This window comes from Aphidius gifuensis, linkage group LG3, assembly GCF_014905175.1.
Source record: "Aphidius gifuensis isolate YNYX2018 linkage group LG3, ASM1490517v1, whole genome shotgun sequence".
Lineage (NCBI taxonomy): Eukaryota > Metazoa > Arthropoda > Insecta > Hymenoptera > Braconidae > Aphidius > Aphidius gifuensis.
The window spans coordinates 23,040,224-23,060,161 of NC_057790.1; the positions used below are offsets into that span (position 1 = coordinate 23,040,224).

A 19,938-nucleotide genomic window follows, 5' to 3' on the forward strand; every position below is an offset into this window, starting at 1 on the left:
TAACTTTAATAAAATAAAATCCAGACACTGTATACTCTAATCACGAAAAATAAAAATAACAAATCGTGCTTTGCAAACAAATAAAAAACTTCGACATTAGTGTTTTTTTATATTTTTTTTGTTGATTTTAATTAAAATATCCTTCAATTAATTGAAATTTTTTAAAAGAAGTTTATTTTACAAATTACATTTAAGTAATATTATTTTACCAAAGTTTTAATATAATACAACTTCAATTTTACTTGAGTATTCAAATGGTAACCTTACTTATGCTTAGAGACACAACACACTTCTCTAATTGTACCGTTTTTTTTTTTTTCCATCATTATTTACCATAAAATTTGTACTTTTTCAATTTCATGCAAATAGTCCAGTAGAAACTTCATTGTCAACAAGTTTATTCAACAAAAAATAAAATAAAATAAAACGTATGGTAAATGTTGAAAAGGGTCTGACGAATACAACAGCCCAGGTCGAAACAGCTGAATAGAAAAATGTACGGATGAGTGAGGACAATGATTTACGTGAGTAGCAGAAAAAAGGAAAAATATAAAAAAAAAAAAAAAAAAAGAAGATGAAAAATGAAGGATTGCTTAGGGAAAACCGCTCGGTATTTGAAAGAGTCGTTTTCAACGGGATGTCACGTAACGCTAAGGTAAGCTACACACTAACGTCAAACGGAAATTTTCAACGAGCCATGTTATTTCTTTTTCTGAGCACCGCAATTCATCCTTCGTTGCTGGTTAAGTTATTTATTTATTTATTTTTATTTCTATTTTATTCATTTATATATATGTATAAATAAAATTTTTTTTTTTTATTTATTCTTTTATTCACCATCGTCTATTCACGTAAAAAGCTTGCTCAAAGAATCCAACACGGTATTTTTTTGAAACGTCGACCATAAGTACTTTCAATCTACTTCACTCTCAATGCTTGCTTATATATAAGTAATTTTTTTTTTTTATAGATCTCTGTATTATTCAATTCAATCATGGTTTTTCCTTTCAATATATATATATATATACATAAATACATAAATACATACAACATATAAAATATATTTACTTTTTCTTTTGATTTACTTTTCAGTGTATAGTTTATATCTAGCTTCTCTATGTTTTCTTATTTTTTATGATGAAAAAAAGCTTAAAAAAAATAAAATATTTGTCATTAGATATATGTATTTATATATTATATGATATTGGTAAGGCATTTGGCTGAGTAAAAAAAAATTGTGGTCTACTGCGAATCATTCGTGTGTAGAGTACCAACGGGACCTGACAGGCTGCTGAGCTCAAATGGTCCATTATATTCGTGGTCGTAGTAACAACACGATATCGTCTCTTTCAAAACATCAGGGGAAAAAGGCTAACATACATTTATTCATAGTGCTTCATAAATAAATGTATGATAGCTTCACCATCAAGTCAAAAACACACACGTTCATACATGTATACACATAGACATCGAGGTATATACACATGAATCTACGCATTCTCGCGTTCAGAGAACATCAGTCGCTTCAATACATTCAACCATCACCGTCAGTCAATCTTTCCTTCATGTCTCTCACGTATCTCACAAACCTCACATATAGAGTGTCACTTTGATGTATTATTTAATAATTAAATAATACCCGATTGATTAAGCACAAAATAAAAAAAAATAAATAAAAAAAAATCTAAACCTCTAGACTGTACAGAAAATATTCAGTTAACTTGAACGATAAATGGAAAAGAATAAAATATAAAAATATAGATATAAAAAATTGTTAAAGTAAATGAAAAAAAAAAGAAAAAAAAAATGATACATGTCGTGTAGAATATGTCAGTTAGATGTATATGCATGAGTCATGTATTAACGAAGCAAAAGCTTATGCCGCCGCCTCTGGCATAAAAGCACCAAAGAGCTATGAAACATAAGGTTTCCAGTATATGAAAATTCTAGCAGGCATACTGCATTGATGCCCATTGCGTATACATTTTTGCTGTATTCTCTCTATGTTTATTTATCAGTACGCTAGGGGATTCAGTATCCAGATATGTTTCAAAGGCATATCCTCGATTTCACATGTGTATATAAAATATATATATGTATATAAATACATTTACGAAAGTCTCTGGATCATCTATATGCGAATATATGTAGCAAGGGATATGAGTCGAACATATTGATACCCTTGTCAGTTACATTCTTTGTTTCGATAAACATAAACTTGGTGTATATATCATTTTCATTTTTTTTCAAAACATTTTTATATTATAAACTAGATATTTTTTATGTATCATATGGATATATGGGGTATCGATAACATGGACTATCATTTAATTTTTAAATTTAAATATTTTATTTCAAAGATTATCATGACCTATTTTGTTTATTTTTTTTTTTTTTTTTATATTATTTAATATAATTCAACACTTTGTATAATATCATTGTCAATATAAATAATAAAGAAAAAAATTCTTATATACATAATACAATTTAGCAATAAAATATAAAAAAAAAAAACTTTCAATTGACGGTAAGGGAATAGTATAGTAGTTTTTAGTATACAAAAGTTTAAAGAAATAAAAATAAAAAAAATAAAAAGAGAAAACAGAAAACAATGAAATAAACGGGGCAAAGTGGAATTGTACTTCTGTAGTGGTTTTGTGGGATGCAACAAAAATTCTGATTGTTGCTTCATACAAACAGTAAGACGACCAAAAGAAAAAAAGTAAAATAAAATGTCCATAGTATATAAGAACGCACCGAGTCTTTTGTTTTTGCGGTTTCAAGTTATTCCCGAGGGACAGATTAACTGTATACTATCTCAGCATACGAATTCAAGGACCAACGGGTATCAAAGCAACACAAGATGCGAAGTAAGAATAAAAATAAGAAAATAATAAAAATAAAAAATTCAAAAAAATAATAAGACAAAGGAATTGTATATATTGTTTAAGTGAAAGATAGTGCCTTATATTTTTGAAATAACATAGCTCGGAATAGACATAAAATGAAAAATGTTGTGAACAGTAAAGAGAGACTACTCAATGGAAAAATTTGTTATATAAAAAAGAAATTGTTGAGTGAGTAAGGTAAAAAAGAGAGAAATAGAAAATATAAAAAACTTGGATATACTATATATATACCATCTAGTTTACAATACAGGATTAAGGATACCGCTTGGGCGAATAACCCTCCTATCCTGTGGACGACCGTCTGTACTACCAACTTAAAGCTCTTGATAAGCTCCGGCATTTTCTCTCTCTATTTCCCTTTTTTTTTTTCTTTCAATCTTGTCTTTTCTTTAGCATAATGAAATATATATTATACTCATTGTGTACAGTACTTAAAAGTATACCTTGCTTCACAACAACATAATATATATTTTATATTTTTTTTATACTTTTATTTTTCGTCTACTTTTATTTTTTTTTATTTTAATCTAATATCAGTAAAATATGCGTATAAATTAATGGCCAATGGAAAAGTTTGATAGTTGGCATGTTCAAAAGAAATAGTGAACACATTCACAGGATATAGAATGGATGTAATGTTATGGTACGTTGACCGCTACGGACCATGTGGTTTTCCAACAAGTCTACACAGTGCTCTTCTACGCTACATTAAATTCACTCTCACCACTATTTTTCAAAAAAAAAAAATCATAAAAATAATAATTCATTGTTTATTATCATTGTTTAAATTTTGATTTATTTATTGTATTTAGTTTGTATAGTTATTATGCATTGTTTATTTTATTGTTAAAATATTTATTTAATTTGTTGGTATATATTTATTTTGTTGAGTATATTAATTATCTATTTATCATAAAATAAACTTTAAATTAAAATTATTATTATTATCTTTGTTTGTTTATGGAAAAGGATATATTTTTGTTTCATATAAGCAAAATCATAAGGCAACTTTAAGGTAAGGGACTCCCCATGGAGATATCACAAGCTTCGCAATATCAGCAAAGATTGTTACACTTGGCCAAGGGGATAATTTCACTATGAAAAATTCCAAGTCACGTTTTTATATCATGCTACCAAGATTTTTAAATGACAAAAAAAAAAAAAAAGAATAATAAAATAATAAAAACATAAAAATAATAGACAATAAAATATTATATTAAAAAAAAGAAAAAGGAAAAACGTTATTTGAACGATAAGAAAAAATAGAGAAAATTGACAATGAGTTTCAGTGCAAATAAGAATGATGAGTAGCACTATCGGCCTAAAAAAATAAATTGAATAAACGGAATGGCCAAAAGACCTTGTTTTTATAGTGACTTAACAAACGGGCTATAGGTGGGCTTTTGAGATATACAGCCGGAGGTTATGGAGGACACTCAAAGGTCTTGTAGTACTTGACGTCACCTAGACTGATGTATATACAATACATACATCCATACATGTGCTACACTTATAAACGAATTTCCCGGCGTGAAAATAGCACTTGAATTTTTTTATTATACGTTTTTTTTTTTCCCGATAAAATTGCTGCTTTATCTTGTTCAGCATCAAGTTGCCATTCAATTCAAAAAATATATAACCATCATCACATATGTTAACTCAACATAAAATGTTCATTTCAATTACCTAAAATAGTCTATAATAAAAAAAAAAAATTATATAATAAAGAAAATAAATAAATGAATATTTAATTGAGACAATTATATATGAGGATAATTATACAAATGTAATTTTACTAAATAATTTATGCATATTATCTCTACGACAATGATAATTCCATATATGTCTAAATGTCATTCATGTGTCATTTTGAATTTTTGCATATAGTAAACATTGGATTACTTGAACATGCTTATTATTATCTTAAAAAATGGCGTGTAACCTATATATACGATATGTCTACTCACAAGTTTGAAAATTATTTTAGTGTGTCTATCATGCATAACACAATTATGAGTATACAAATTTTAATAATTATTGTATACATGAATATCAATATTAACTTTTTGTATTAAGTATATATAAATCTTTAGTTTATTGCTATTCTACAAAGTACACACATGACCTACTTTATAAAATACCTGCGTAAAACACGCACTCTGTTTATTATTATTTCCTCCTGTTCTGACATCGACTTTTCTTAATCGTTATTTATCCTCATCGTTCTGGGTACAGCCGGGTACGTATAACATCGTTGGCATCGTCATTTTATAATAAATATATAACACGAGTGACGTGATTATCGTTATTATCGCTTTGAAATACATGCGCAGTAACAACGTCCAGTAAATGCACGCGATATATTTTTTAAGGAGGTATATATATTGTATTTTGTGTATGTGAATGTGAGTTATATTACTCATTCAAAATGGTATTATAATTTTTATTTTTTTTTCTCAAGGCTATACGCAGATGAAAGAGAAAGGATAAATATATATTTTCCAAAAAGAAAACAGATGAGAGAAAAAAAAAGTTAAATAAAGAAAAGAAAAATATATATATTCATGCGGACCAGGAACAAGCGAAGAACAAGAAGATGAAGAGGGTGAGTAGTCGCCTGAGGTGAGAAAGGGTAAAATTGAGACAAAGGCTAGGCTGAGAACAATGGCTTGTAATCTCAAGCCCTTGGAAATAACCCTGTGTGTATCCTACGTTGCCACGATTCGTGTGCTTATTTCTCGTAACGCTTGCAGCTTTTACGGTGGTCTTGTCTCTCGGCTTTTCATTTTTCTATCTCTTTTTTTTATATTTTATTTTTCCTCTATATGATATCTTTTTTCTTTATTACACTTATGACTCTTGTTGCCACATAGAAATAATAATTTAAATTTATTTTTTAAAGCTCCTTGAATTAATATATTTATAGAATACAGTTTGATGAAAAAAAAAAAAACAAACTAAACAAACTATATTTTAAGTACTTGGATCAAATGAAAATGAAGTTGAAAAGTACGGAAAAAATGGAAATAAAATTTTTTGAAAATAAGTACGTAAGTTTATGCAGCTGATACGCTAAGGGCAAAAAAAAAGACAGAGGATTAAAAAATAATTTACATCTGAAAAAAGGGAGAAAGTCTACACTTCTGTGTCATCTTGAAGTTGTCGTTGTCGTTGACGCAATAGTTATAATCTTTCTCACTTTTATCTTTCAAAGAAAAAAAAAAAAAAAAAAAAGAGAAGAATATATAGGTATATATAAGGTATACACTGTACTGTACTGTATATAATTTTCTCACTTTTTGAAAAACTCTCATCTGCCTGAACGAACAAGTTCCACGGATTACCATCTCACTACGCTTCTCGTTAATATTTATTAGACGCCTCGTATCGTGGTGACTTGGTTGAGGAAAGATACTGTACATACTATGCGTTTTTAGTTTGATATTGTATATACATATATATGTATATAATTTAACATTAAAGTATATAGTAAAAGCTCGACGAAAGAACGACTACTCTCTCGGAAACTTTCACCCTCTAATTTTTGCACAAGGTCCTGAACGGAAGCGCGCTTCACCCGGCAGTCTGTGACTTGCTTTTTTTTTAAAAAAAAAACAAATTTTTAAAGTATACATAAACCTAGACAAAAGTTTTTTCCTTTTCGTTACAATTATTTGTATAGTTATCTCAACTTTATAAATATATATAAAGTCAATGAATTGTTTTTTTTTCGTTTTATTATTTTACACCAAAAATAAAAATACTTGTTAAATACTTTTTATGAAAAAATAAAAAAAAAATAATAACAATTATTTCTATAAAAATAAATTAAAAGTAAATTTAATTTAATTTAATTTTTTTTTGATAAAAAAGAATAAATAATAACTGAAAATTTGTGGTCAATTAATTAATTGGTTAAATAGTTTTATAATATGAATCAGATGATGATGATGTGTGTGTGTGTATGTATGGATAGATGTACAAAGATCATCAAGCTGATGAATATATATGGATAAAATGAAAGGCATGACAGAATATACGTCTCAGTTAGCGGTTGATACTATGGTATATGATTATCTTGTTGAGGCTTGTATATGCCAACAAAGCCCGTACGTTTCGGTTAAGCAATGAACGGTAGTAGCAAGTATACTAGTACACAAAGTACAATCTCTCTATATACTCAAAACATCCCTCCAATCCATGTCTGTATTAATTACTGTACTCATTAAGATATCCAGTAATTCGTGACAGGTAACAGGGCCAACATAGTGACACAACTGTCGGAATGGACAAGAGAGCTTCAATGATGAGTATACACACAACCAAACATCTAGTATCATACACATTGACACCGCAAAAGCACCAGTATTAATTTACCAACAGCGTAATTTTCGTTAATTAATTTATAGACTGTCAAGTGAAATAGGCAGGTGAACGAGTTTCATGCGTTATTATATATATATTTTTATTAAATAAAAAAATAAAAAATAATAGTGACAGATGAATGGAAAATAGTTAAAATTAAATAGATATATATATTGCACAGCAGTAGTTGGTATATGTATACAGGAAATTGTGATAGAATGAGAGAATAAGAGACAGATAAATTTGTCCCTCATTTTGTGTACATATAGGCCAATAGATGATGCAACTTCAACTGGATTTTGTACTGCATGAATAAGCCAACAGTTATTTGTGAATTAATTAATTTCAATATATATATTAATAGTCAGTGTGATGAGAGCTCAATCCTAATAACTCGAAATTAATATAAACTTTATCACACTGCATGTGGATATAATTAGTTGATGTGTGTATATTTTTCAAGTGATTATTACATTATTTTGGAAATTGTTATTATTATTGTTGCTATCGTTGATTTTAATTATTCAATATTTTTTTTTTCCAACTAAAATCAACATAAAATGGTATTTACTAATTGATTATTTGTTTGATGATTTTACAAGTACATATAATTGAGGCCAATTATTTTACAATCATATATATCATGTCTGTTGAAATGATTTTATTTTTTTTTTATTTTAAATCAATTAATATGATTGATTTTATTTATGATAAATTTATAATTACCATATTCAGCATGTTTATCATTAATTTACGTATATACTTTGTGTAATTGATATGTTTTTAACTAATTGAAATGTTTTTTTTTTTTTTTTGAAACTTAGCCAAACTAATTGCAATTTACTTTTGTAATTTAAAAAATTATTTATAGTATAAAGAAAATTTTTTAAAAAGTAATTTTGAACTTTTGAATTGTTGCCGTGTATTTATTTAAAACTTCAATAAGCTACTTGGTGCATTAAGTAATTTTTTCTTTTTTCAAAAAGTTGAATTCCTTTTATATTTTTAATCATAGTTTTTTTTTTTTTTTTGTTTAATTTTCAAGTTTTTGTATTAAAAAATTTATTTTTTAATTTGTAAAAAAAAAGAAAAGATTAAGTATACTTTGAATTAATTAAAATTTAAATTAATAATATGGGTTTTTAAATTATTTAAATTATAAAACAATAGATAGGTATAGTGTTAATAAAAAAATACGAGACAAGTATAAATATTTGTATAAATATTAACAAGTGTTTATTATGTTTATAGAGAGAGAGAATAATAATTTTGGTTTTATTGATAGATGAGAGACACATCTGGTTGAGCTGAGACCAAAGTCTATAATCCTGTATGTTTGCTGATGGGGAGGCCTGACGACTACACCGCTCGATTACGTTCGTTAGTAACGGAACGAAAGATACCAGAGTAACGGTCGAGCATCGCGGCAAATATCGACACCCTATCTCTTTATATATATATCTACTTTGTCTGTTGTGTCGTGTCCAAAATTGACGATGAAAGATCAATATATACATATAGCAATATATATCATACACACAGTGAACACAATTGAGGGTGCTTTAAGCATCAACAAACGTGGTTTTATCCCGACAGTAAGAGGAAAGAGGAGAAGGGTCGTTTGCACAAAAACAATACAGGGTGAATATACAGGGGACATGAGAAGAAATGAGAAACAATATACAGAGGAGAATACACAGAAAACATGAGATGTGAAAAAAATAAAAACGAGAAATGAGTATCACGTTACCCCCGCGCGCACACGAGATTAAAAACCACGACAAGAAATAAACTTTGACAGAGAAAACTCTCATTTGCAAGCCGTTTCAACGGTTTTTCTGTCTGTAAATTATTTTTTTTTATTTTCTTTCCATCATGCCTCATTATTGTTTTATTTTTTATCATTATATATATTTTTTTTTCTTTATTATTACTTTGTATAGAATTTTTTTTCTTTAGAGAAAATATATATTTATTTATATTTTAACATATATTTACATAAAAAATTATATACTCTCTATGATTTTTTTTATTTTTTTGTTTTTATTTATTTTTTATTATTCAGCTTTTACTAGATATTTCTTGTCGCACATTTGACGAGCAACATCGAAAGGACAAAAAGGTAACAGAGCATAAAATTTATGCCGTATATACAATCTTATATAACTATACACAAAATGACCCTTGTGATGCTCGACTTGCGGCATATCCAAGTGAGCTTTAAAACTTGACTAGGAAATTCTTGGCTCATATTCTTGGCGTCTTTTACATATTAAAAATGGTAAATAAACTTCAACTTTATCTCAACCACGAATTTTGTATTTTATCTATTCTATACAATTGTTGATGACTATTTTTATTTTCTCAATTTAATTTTGAATATTTTAATTTACTTATTTATTCATTTATGTTAAATTTTTCCTTTTTTTTTTTTCCATCATATAGCTTTCTTATATATTTAATTTTATTATATTTGAAGAGAAGTATTGTCGTCGCCAAGTGCATATTAAAGAAATAATAAAAGTAAATAAAAAAAAAATATCTTAAAAATTGTATTTATGTAAGTTTGGCAGTAGCCACTGTTGGTGGCCAAGTTTCACAATTCAAATTGAAATGCAAATTGTGAATTCTAGTTGCATGGGGTAACGCCAACGAAGCCGAACGATGAAAACCGATGAGTAGATGGAGCAAAAAAAAAATAAAAATAAATAAAAAAAGAGATGATGTATAAAATGAAGTGAATGTACAAGGCCTGGTGCTTTTGTTGTGTATATATTGGTATCGATGCAAAATGATGAAGAGCCAGTACAAATTATTGATTTAGATCATTTTAGAGAAATACACAAACGGAACTCAAAAGAAATAGACCGAACCGTAACGAAGAACTAGTAGATTGCCATACGATGAGGAAGCAAACAAAAAAATTGATTGCAATTCGGCGCCACACATTTTTTTTCTTTCTCTCTATGCTATACTCTTTTACATTCTGTATCTCATTTTGTATCATGGTATATACGAAAAATGCAGTACTAGATAAAAGTAATGCGTTTCGTGCATAACGAGCTGCTTCACCCTTCTCTATACCCTTGTGGCCAGTACAGTGGTGTAATGTTTTCTTTTCAATTTTTTATATTTTTATTTTTATTTTCCTTTACTATATTTTATTTTTTATTTTTTTTTTTTCTACTCTATGCTATTTTTGTTTTTTATTTTTTATCCCATTATGTCGTTTCCTTTTTGCGCTTAATGTCACTTTTTTCATACTCTCATGGTATATATATTTGAGTGGAAGGGAAATGGCGAAATTGCCTTGGCCATCCGGCACGTCACGTTGGTCGCTGATGTACACACAAAATATAATATACTTTTTTTTTTTTTTTTCATTATTTTTATTCTCTATAAATTATTTAGTACAACACGTGTTGTATATATTGAAAATTTAATGGAAAATTTTAGTTTATCAAGAATTATGATAATCTCAAGTCACTTTAATAAATGATTTATTATTTATTTTATTTTTCATATGAAAAATTTGTCTTTGTCAGTATAATAGATTTTCTTTTTTCTGATATTTCAAAGTCAAAATAATTGTGAATAAGTTGAAAGAAGAGATGAAAACTAAAAGCTCACTCGTTGGTCGAAAGCATTAGCCACTGTGGCAAATATAAAAGACCAAGAGGTGGAAATAAAATTGTTAGGGGAAATAGAGATTGAGGTGACTTTAGGGTGATGTGGGTGTACTTGGGGATACTCAGCAATGCCACCCTTTACTACTAAATGTAAATGTCCGACATTTGTTACTCTGCGTGTATGGTATGCTTTTTTGTTTGTATTTACTGAGGACCCACGGGACATGGAAGGCAACAGCGGTCTCACCAATGCTCTTTTATTTTTCATTTTATACGCAACTTTTTTTTATTTATGTACACTTTTTTAATGTTTTTATTCTTTTTACTTTTTCTTTATTTATGTTTTATTTTATATTTACTTTTTGTCATTTCGCTTCTTTTTTTTTTTTTAAATCTGCTTCTTTTTTCTAGCAGCTCGACGATGCTCGTTTGTAAAATTTTATGATGGCTACAGAACGCGTTCTATCCATTACTCCGTGAATGTCACTGTTTTTTGTTTTTTTTTATTTTTTGTTCTCATTATTAAATCTCGTTTTAATTACATTGTCACGTTCTAGTACTTGAAAAATATAAAATCTATTCTTTTTTTTTTTTTGTTACTAACTTGCTATAACATTTTTTTTTTTTTTAACTCGTCTTGTTCTTTATCTTTCATTCATCGTTTTATATTCATTCATTCAACACCTTCAATGATGCATAATATATACGATAGATAACAGCAGTTTGGACGCTCATAAGTTAACACATTAAAGACTAACTCGAGCATTTGAAAATAAAATATCAATGTTCAAATAATTTTTAAGTCATAAATAAAATTACAAGAAAATTTTGCATTTTCATGGCTTGCTCAGTCGATATGACTTGAAAAATCATTGTGTGGAAGACTGCTACTTTTTTTCAATGGAAAATTTTACGTACACTTGTACACACACATTTATAAAATAAATATATAAATTATATATAAGTATATATGTACACATAGGTCTCTGCACTCTTTTGATATTTCAACAGAGCAACCAAAGTAGAGCAACGTAATAAAATCAGCTTCTGTTCTTTGATCTTTCCCGCCTTTTCTACCCCTCATTTTCTCAGTACCACCTATTACATTACCCCTCAAGGTCTTCATCGTGAAATACACCTCTCGCTTTTCATTACATATTTATCTTATACAATATTTACCCTGATATTTTCTCAGCCAAGATACTGACAAGACTAGTGGCTGTCTCATGATTTGATTAATTTTTTTTTATATATATATAATATTTTTTTATTTTTTCTCATTAATTTTTTTTTTCTATTTTCATCATCGTCTACTTGTTGAGAGGTAAAATAAATATATATATATATATTTATTTAATATGAACTTGACAATTTTATTCACTAAAAATGATGAGGAAAATAATATTAAGAAAAAAAAAAAAAATTGACAATGATATTTTTAACTTGTAGTTAAGAAAAAAATAAAATATTTAATAATATTAAAAACTTGATTATTCATTTGAATAATATACAAAATAATAATGATGATATAAGTAAGACTAGTGTTAATTAAAGAAACTTAAGAAAAGTTTTGTTGAGAAAAATCTTACTTAAAAGCTATTTCACTTAAAAAAAAATTAAAGTAACTAAATGAATCAATTAACTTTATTGTGTATAAATGATGATAAAATTTTATAAAACTTTTTTAATATATAAACCTTGTTAAATATGATTCTTACCTTGTTGGGTGTTGTTGCCTGTTGCTGTTGTTGTTGCTGTTGTTGTTGATTTTGTTGTTGTGATTGCTGTTGGGATTGTTGTTGTGATGGCTGTTGGGATTGTTGTTGTTGTGGCTGTTGTGTTATTGGTGGTGAACAATTGGCACTGTGAATGCTTGTATGATTATTTGTTGGTGTACCAATTCCAATTCCCTGATGGTTTGGATGATTCAATTGGCTTAATTGAGTGATTTGTGATGTTTGTTGTTGTATTGGATTTGGCAATGAACCACCAAGTTGATGATGTGTTTGATGAATTGGATGTTGTGTTGGGAGTGTTGTGGGATATGTTGGTACTATTGGAAGGAATAGCATCGGGCTGCCGAGAATGTGTGAACTACCTCCACCTGCTGCACTCGACTCTTCCCTACACCTTTTATAAAATTAAATAATTTAATATCACTTTTGTTAATATTATTATTATATTAATAAAAATTATACATATAATGATTAATTAATTTAAAAATATCAACATCAATATAATGAGAATTTTTCAGTAATTTAATTACCGACACTCCTGGGCCAGACTTTGATGCTGTGGATGTGCGTAAGGGGCAGTGCGAACAGAGGTGGTAGATGCCACCCTTGCTACTCGCAATGATAAACCGGCTCGTTGACTTGTTAGCTGTACCGATGGTGTTGTTTGATTATTATGCGGACAGCAACAAGCACGACAACCCTGATGTGGTTGAACCAATTGATGTGGTAGGGGGCCCCTGGGTCCCGTGGATGAGGAGCACGGGTAGACCCCAACGAGGCAACCCACCACAGCAGCCCCGGGGCCCGATGCGCTCCGAGCCAAGGTGCTCGATGATGATTGAGCCAATGGGGCCGAAGCCACACCAATATTTTCTTCTCTAATACAATCGCTGTACCACTCGGATTTTTTTTCTTCCACTTGACAATTTAATATGCGATTACAAATTTTTTCACAATCACCTTTAAAATGATGATTTTTATTATGACGATACACTTTTAGTCTTGGTATTTTGAATGATTTTATTTATTTTTATTTATATTTTGTTTTAGCCACTCACAAAAAATAAACTCTTGTTATTAATGACAACTAGTTACAACGGTAATACCGGCAACTGATCCGGCCGGCACGGACTGTGATATTTCTACTGCCGCATAACACTTTTCACGCCACGTGTTGAAATATATATTTAACGAAAAGGAAACGCTTATATTTTTTCTTTAACAAAACTTTTTTTATTTTTTTTATTTATCAACACAAAGTTTGCTTATTATTACGTATATATTATTATTTTTATTTCACTGTGCCAGAAATATTTTCAGACGAAAAAAAAATAATAATAAAAATATTACACAAGTATGATACTTTGGAAATACCACCAATCACCAATCAACAAGTACAATATTGCAATTGGCTATTAACCGGCTTTATTATTATTATTTATATTGTTATTAAAATTATTATTATTATTTTTTATCTACGCTTTTTTTTGGCAACTTTTATTATCACTTTTATGTGTCACTATTTTATTGTTATTTTATACTTAATATATCACTCGTGATTAACGATCAAAAAAATTGTTTTCCAATAGATATATTTTCAATTTATATTTTTAATATTATAAATGAAAAATAAAAATAAATAAAAAGTATTTCAATCAATTTTATATGTGTGTTTTATTGAAATTGTAAATAAATACAATACAAAAAATTGTTTTGTAAATTTTTTTTTTTTTTGGCTCGGATGTGTTAGATTTGAAATAGGGGATTTTTTTTTTTTAAGCAAGGGCAAATTGATTGACAAATATAACAATGGTAGTAAGTGATGATTGATCAATGGCAATAACTATGTATGTGGGTGGTATATCCTTGCACAACAATGCTTTTGACTGAGACAAGATTACGCAGACCAATACAATACAATTTGTAGGGAGGGGGAAAAAGTTAACCCGTAATGTCGGAAGGTCGCTCGCCGACTGACTAGTACTTCCGTTCTTGCTGTTGTGCGATTTAGAGTGGGGGACCTTGCTTCGTTGAATTGTGTTGTGTGTATAAAGTTGGTATGGTGGTGGCGGCTCAACTCGGCTCAACTCGTCTAGTTGGTACGGTTGATCGTTGTGCGTTGCGCGCGGGAAACTGAAGGGTATTTAGCCAAAAGCTCGCAAGCCAAAACAAATAAACCTCTTAAAAAAAAAATAACTATATTGTATACTGTCTAGTTTGATATAATATACAGTGTCTCACGTGGTGATGGTGGTGGTGGTGTCAGTGAGCTTTTAAGTTACTCTAAAATATATAAATTCTTCTTTTTGTTTTTTTTTTTTATATTCTTATATTATCATTTATCACAAATAACAACAATACAAAATAAAAAAATTAAACTGTATTATAAAAAAAGTTTAAAAACAAGTGATATAATCAACGATTTATCAGCCACACTTGATTTTTATATAAAAAAATAATTAATTAATGAAAAAAACACATGAATTCACTTGATTTTTTTTTTTACAATTATTAAAACTGAACATCATCGCGGTAAAGTGTTTTAAGATAGACCGCGATGACGACTTGAGGGTTGGCTAGTGAATATGAACCAGGGTGATCTGTGCAGCAGCAGCGCGACGCCGGTTTGAGCATGAAGACAAGAACACTGTCACTGTGTATTGCAATGTATCGCGTGTTGGCAATTTTACATTGCACTAGTATAGGTTTACGTAAAAGTGGTAGAGGTAGATCGAGGCACAGAGGAAAAGCAATGGAAGTTGGTGGTGGTATAGTCGTGGTAGTGGCGGTGTGACGGCGGTTGTAACAGGGTCTAAATTCAAGAGGGGATGAACCATTCGTTTTTTGGTTGGGGTAACTGACAAGAGGGGTAAATTTCAACGGTACAAAAGACAAAGATAAAATATATATATTTCATATACACATATACACTGAGAGAAGAAAGCACAAGCCCTGGATCAGTGTAAAGTAAAAAAATAAAAAAAACTATAGTTGTATCGGTAGACATTTGATGGTATATATGTATCTGCTTGACATTCCACCAAAGTACAATTTTTTTTTTGTTGTGGAATTTTGTCAATCTCTGAAATTGTACTTTTCCTCTGTCACTTTTTTTTTTACTTTCATTAAAATAGTTAAATTTGCGCTTGCGCTTTTTCATCATCATAATATATATTTATTTATTTTATTTTATATAATTTTTCTTTTCTTTCAATTTTTTACTTATTCTTTTCATGCTATATGTACAAACTGCATTCGTGTTTATATATATGTTAGCCTGTGTAAAAAAATCCACAGCAAAATGTGCAATTCTGTGCTGCATTACTTTTGCTGCTTTCAACTGAGAACCAGAGCTGTATGTATCACAACGACAAAGAAATATATACGGAATGTAAGAATTTATTTTTATTATTTTTTATAAAATCCGTGCAATGAAATTATTCGTGTGGCTGAACCAAAATTTTAACTTGGTTCTATATAATATAAAATACTTAAATTTATAAATGTTGAATATATGTTGAAGTTAAATATTTCGAAATAAAAAAAAAAATAAACTTGCTTCAACCCTTTTTCTATTTTATATTTTTACAAAAAAAAAATGTAAGAGTGTGTGAGTGTGTGTGTGTGTGGATATAAGGGTGGTTGGGTGGCACGTGTACATACAATTTCATGAGTGTTAATTAAAAATTTCTCGCGGTCTCTCAGCTCTAGAAGAGGGTGTTCGATGAACGTTGAAAACTACGAGGCTGAACCGATAATTGAATCACCGCTGGTCTTTCATCGGATTCATATACTACATTATACATAACAGGTATACACTTGTACATTATTATATACACCATTTGTATATACACACCTGTATGTATAATGTACATATATATAAGTATACATTCTGATGCTTCAACGCCTCTCAAGCTCAAATACCCTTTCTTCAAATATACAGATACGCAAACCTGTATATACATAAAGTTGATTACGCTTAGAAATACATTTGCATTTACATGTAGCTTGTGTTTTCTCAGCTAATGACTGACGTTGAAGTTGTGAGTAAAGAGACGTGTAAAATAATATATTCTGTATATACTATATATACACCTATATTACTATATACAATGTTAACTCTAAATAATCATTATTTTTTAAGATCTTTATTTTTTTTTTAAAACATAAAAATTAATGAAGATATGTTTGTTACAAACAAAATGAAATTGCACACATAAAGAGGTATATATGCATAAATGCACTTATGTATATATAACCATTTAAATATCTACTGTGCGCACACACATATTCATATAACAACATATAAGGTATACATAAATAGACGTGTATTTGAAATAGTGAGAATGGCTTTAACGGGAAAATGGTCTTAGTGGGCAATAGAGGATAAGCGGAGTCATCGTGTATAGTTTTGCGTCAGAAGTTACATGGTTTTCTGGTTTTGATGGCCTGTGGACGATGCACACACAACGATAGAAAGAGAGACATAGAGAAAGAGAGAGTGAATATAAAAGTGAGATAAACATAGGAACTCTCGGATGGTATATATTTATAATGACCCTATATGTATGCAAATGGGTGCATATCGTACGAACCTATCCTACTCGTACGTGACAGAGGGCTCAAATAACGACAGAGCTAGAGAACACCAATACACACGATACATAAATGTATCGTTGATATCAAGGTATATATGTATATTCATATAGATTAGATGGCGCACGCGTCATTCTGTTTAATCACCAACACGCACATAATAATAATCAACATCAATATTTTGATGCAAACCATCATAAACTCACGATCGATTATTATTATCAATTATATACATAGCATCAACAATATTTTATCATTTTTTTTTTTTGTGTTTTAAATTCTTATTTTGATGGAAAATTTTTTTTGATATTATTATTAGTATATATATGTTTAAACAATGATGACAATCAAATTTAAATATATTGTATATGTATAGATGAAGCATGAGTGTATCGATATTATATATATATTGATGCTGCTGTTGAAAATCGAATATAAGGCTCGTGATACAACTACAAATGCATAAATTACAACGATAAACATGTTATTTATAGGGAAAAGGACATAAATTGGGTATGCTAATTTCTGCTGATCAACGGTAAAACCACTGTGCGACTAGCCGCGGGGGCTTACCACGCGATCACCATCAGTAAAATTCAAAATGCGAGAGATCATTTGCCCTTTGTCTAATGCACATTACGTGTATAACAATTATATAATTATATTAATAATAACAGTTGTATTATATATTAAATTGCGATGATGAATTTAATTTAATAATTATATAGGTATATATTTATATGTTGAATAATTAAAAACAAAAATAATTATAATCAATAAAGTTAGTTTATTTATCTTGGTGTGAAGTTAAATTGAAAACCTTGGGATATGAAGAAAAGAGAATGATATTATAGTGTCTTAAGGCGTAGATATTCGTCCAGGGAAGCTCAATTTCAATTTCAAGCCCCAGGGGTGTCGTTGCCCAACGAATATAATTATACAAAATAATTCTGATGCAAGACTGTGGATACTCTGTTTTACCTCTCACTCTGTCTTTGTCTCTTTGTCTCTCTGTCTTTTACTAATAATCTTCATCTCTTTTAACGTCATAGTCGTGGTAGTAGTCGTCATCGTCTTTAGAGACTTTGTTGGCCATACAGTTTCAAGTTGTAAATGTTGGCTGAAAGCTCAACTCAAGGGAGAAAGGAAGCAACGAATGGAGCCGTTATGCTTGGCTTACCCGCGACACCCAGTCGAAAGATAGCGCGCGAGTGCTTAATGGCTTGAAATTGCCGGAGTCGCGAAATGCTTCGAATGAGAATCAAGTATAAGAACAACTAACGAGACTCAAACAGTCATGTCACGATCACTTCCATGTGCCTTGTAATTATAAACATTGAAAAAACGTAAAACTAATCTAATGTTACGATTAATTGTCAACTAAAATTTTGGGGGTTTTTTTTTTTTTTTTTTAATTTCATTTTTAACAATTAAACCTTTTTACCTTCTTATCTTATTATCATTTTTTTTTATTTTTATTTTATTTTATTATTTCATTTCCAATCTTTTATTTTCCATCTTTTCTTTTTTTTTATTTGCAATTCTCATTCTCATCACTAAACTTGAGCACTCTACTGCTTGCAATTCCTTTCATTATTCGGTTATTAGCCATCAGAGACCCACCAAATTACTACAACTTAAATAATTTATTTTAATGCAATTGCGTGATATAAATGTGGATAACGATTACCTTCTTCATTTGAATTTATTTTCAATTTCATGTTGCCATCATCATCTAATGACACAAAGATATACTCCAGCGTAATAAAATAATATTAACATAATTTCTACATTGCAAAAATAATATTAAAAAATATTCTTGTATAACAGTTAAAACAATTACTGATTGGAAAATGAATTTAAAAATAAAATTAAAAAAAAAATCCACACGTGTTTAATTATTTTAATTTACAATATGCATTATAATAATAGCAAAAACAACAATAGAATATACAAATTAACTTCATGAATTTAATGAAATTACAGTGTACAAATGTATACACATGTATATGAGCGAGACGTTGTGTACCGAATTGTACTTTCATGCCGGTCGTTGCCAGTAAAAGAAAGAGAAAAATACCAAACAATGGGGAATAAAATAAAGATGGAAAATTGTGTTTAGTAGATTGTAATCATTGAAACAAACGCACGTACAAGAAAACGATGGTATGCATAAATATTAATTGAACAAAATGACATGTAAATATCTTCAGGTAGATGAAGCTGATGTTTCACAGTGTATAGACAAGGCATGGATGTGTGTGTGTGTCTGCATATTGAGAGAGATACAAAGATGAGAATTCAGTGACATCACGTGCATTCTAAATGGACAATTATTCCATCAGTTATATACATAACGCAATAACTGTAATATAACACGTTATTCTAAAATGACAAATCAACTATATATATTTTGATATTTGTCAGTAGATATCACACTTCTAGTCTCTAATATTCTGTATACCAGTTGAATATTAATTTTCAATTATGTATCAGCTTAAAAAAAAAAATTGTATAAACATAGAAAATTAGGAACGTGTGTTAGATTATAGACTAATTAAAAATCAATTGTATTTTTTGAAAGTTGTTGATACAGTTATGTAAACAATAAAAATAAAAAATAGAGAGAAATACGGGTTGATAGAAGCAGGCTTGATTGGCTGTTCAAGTTATTCAACAAACATTTAGTAACAACATCAGGCA

At 29.0% G+C, this 19,938-nt stretch overlaps 1 protein-coding gene across 4 annotated transcripts in view; it reads right to left on the reverse strand.

Annotated features, from left to right (window-relative positions):
• LOC122852965 (nucleolysin TIAR-like) overlaps positions 1-19,938 on the reverse strand; it is a 201,718-nt gene that overhangs the window by 150,867 nt on the left and 30,913 nt on the right. The window contains exons 1-2 of one of the 4 annotated variants that reach the window (XM_044153119.1): positions 13,170-14,819; positions 12,622-13,033 (exon numbers count right to left, since the gene is read on the reverse strand). The exons of 1 other annotated variant lie outside the window; for it this stretch is intronic. In XM_044153119.1, the coding sequence (XP_044009054.1) occupies positions 12,622-12,975 (354 nt within the window). In that variant the 5' untranslated portion in view covers positions 12,976-13,033; positions 13,170-14,819. Of the gene's footprint in view, positions 1-12,621; positions 13,034-13,169; positions 14,820-19,938 lie in introns of those variants that run through there. 2 more of the 4 variants (XM_044153122.1, XM_044153121.1) reach the window with 2 other exon arrangements.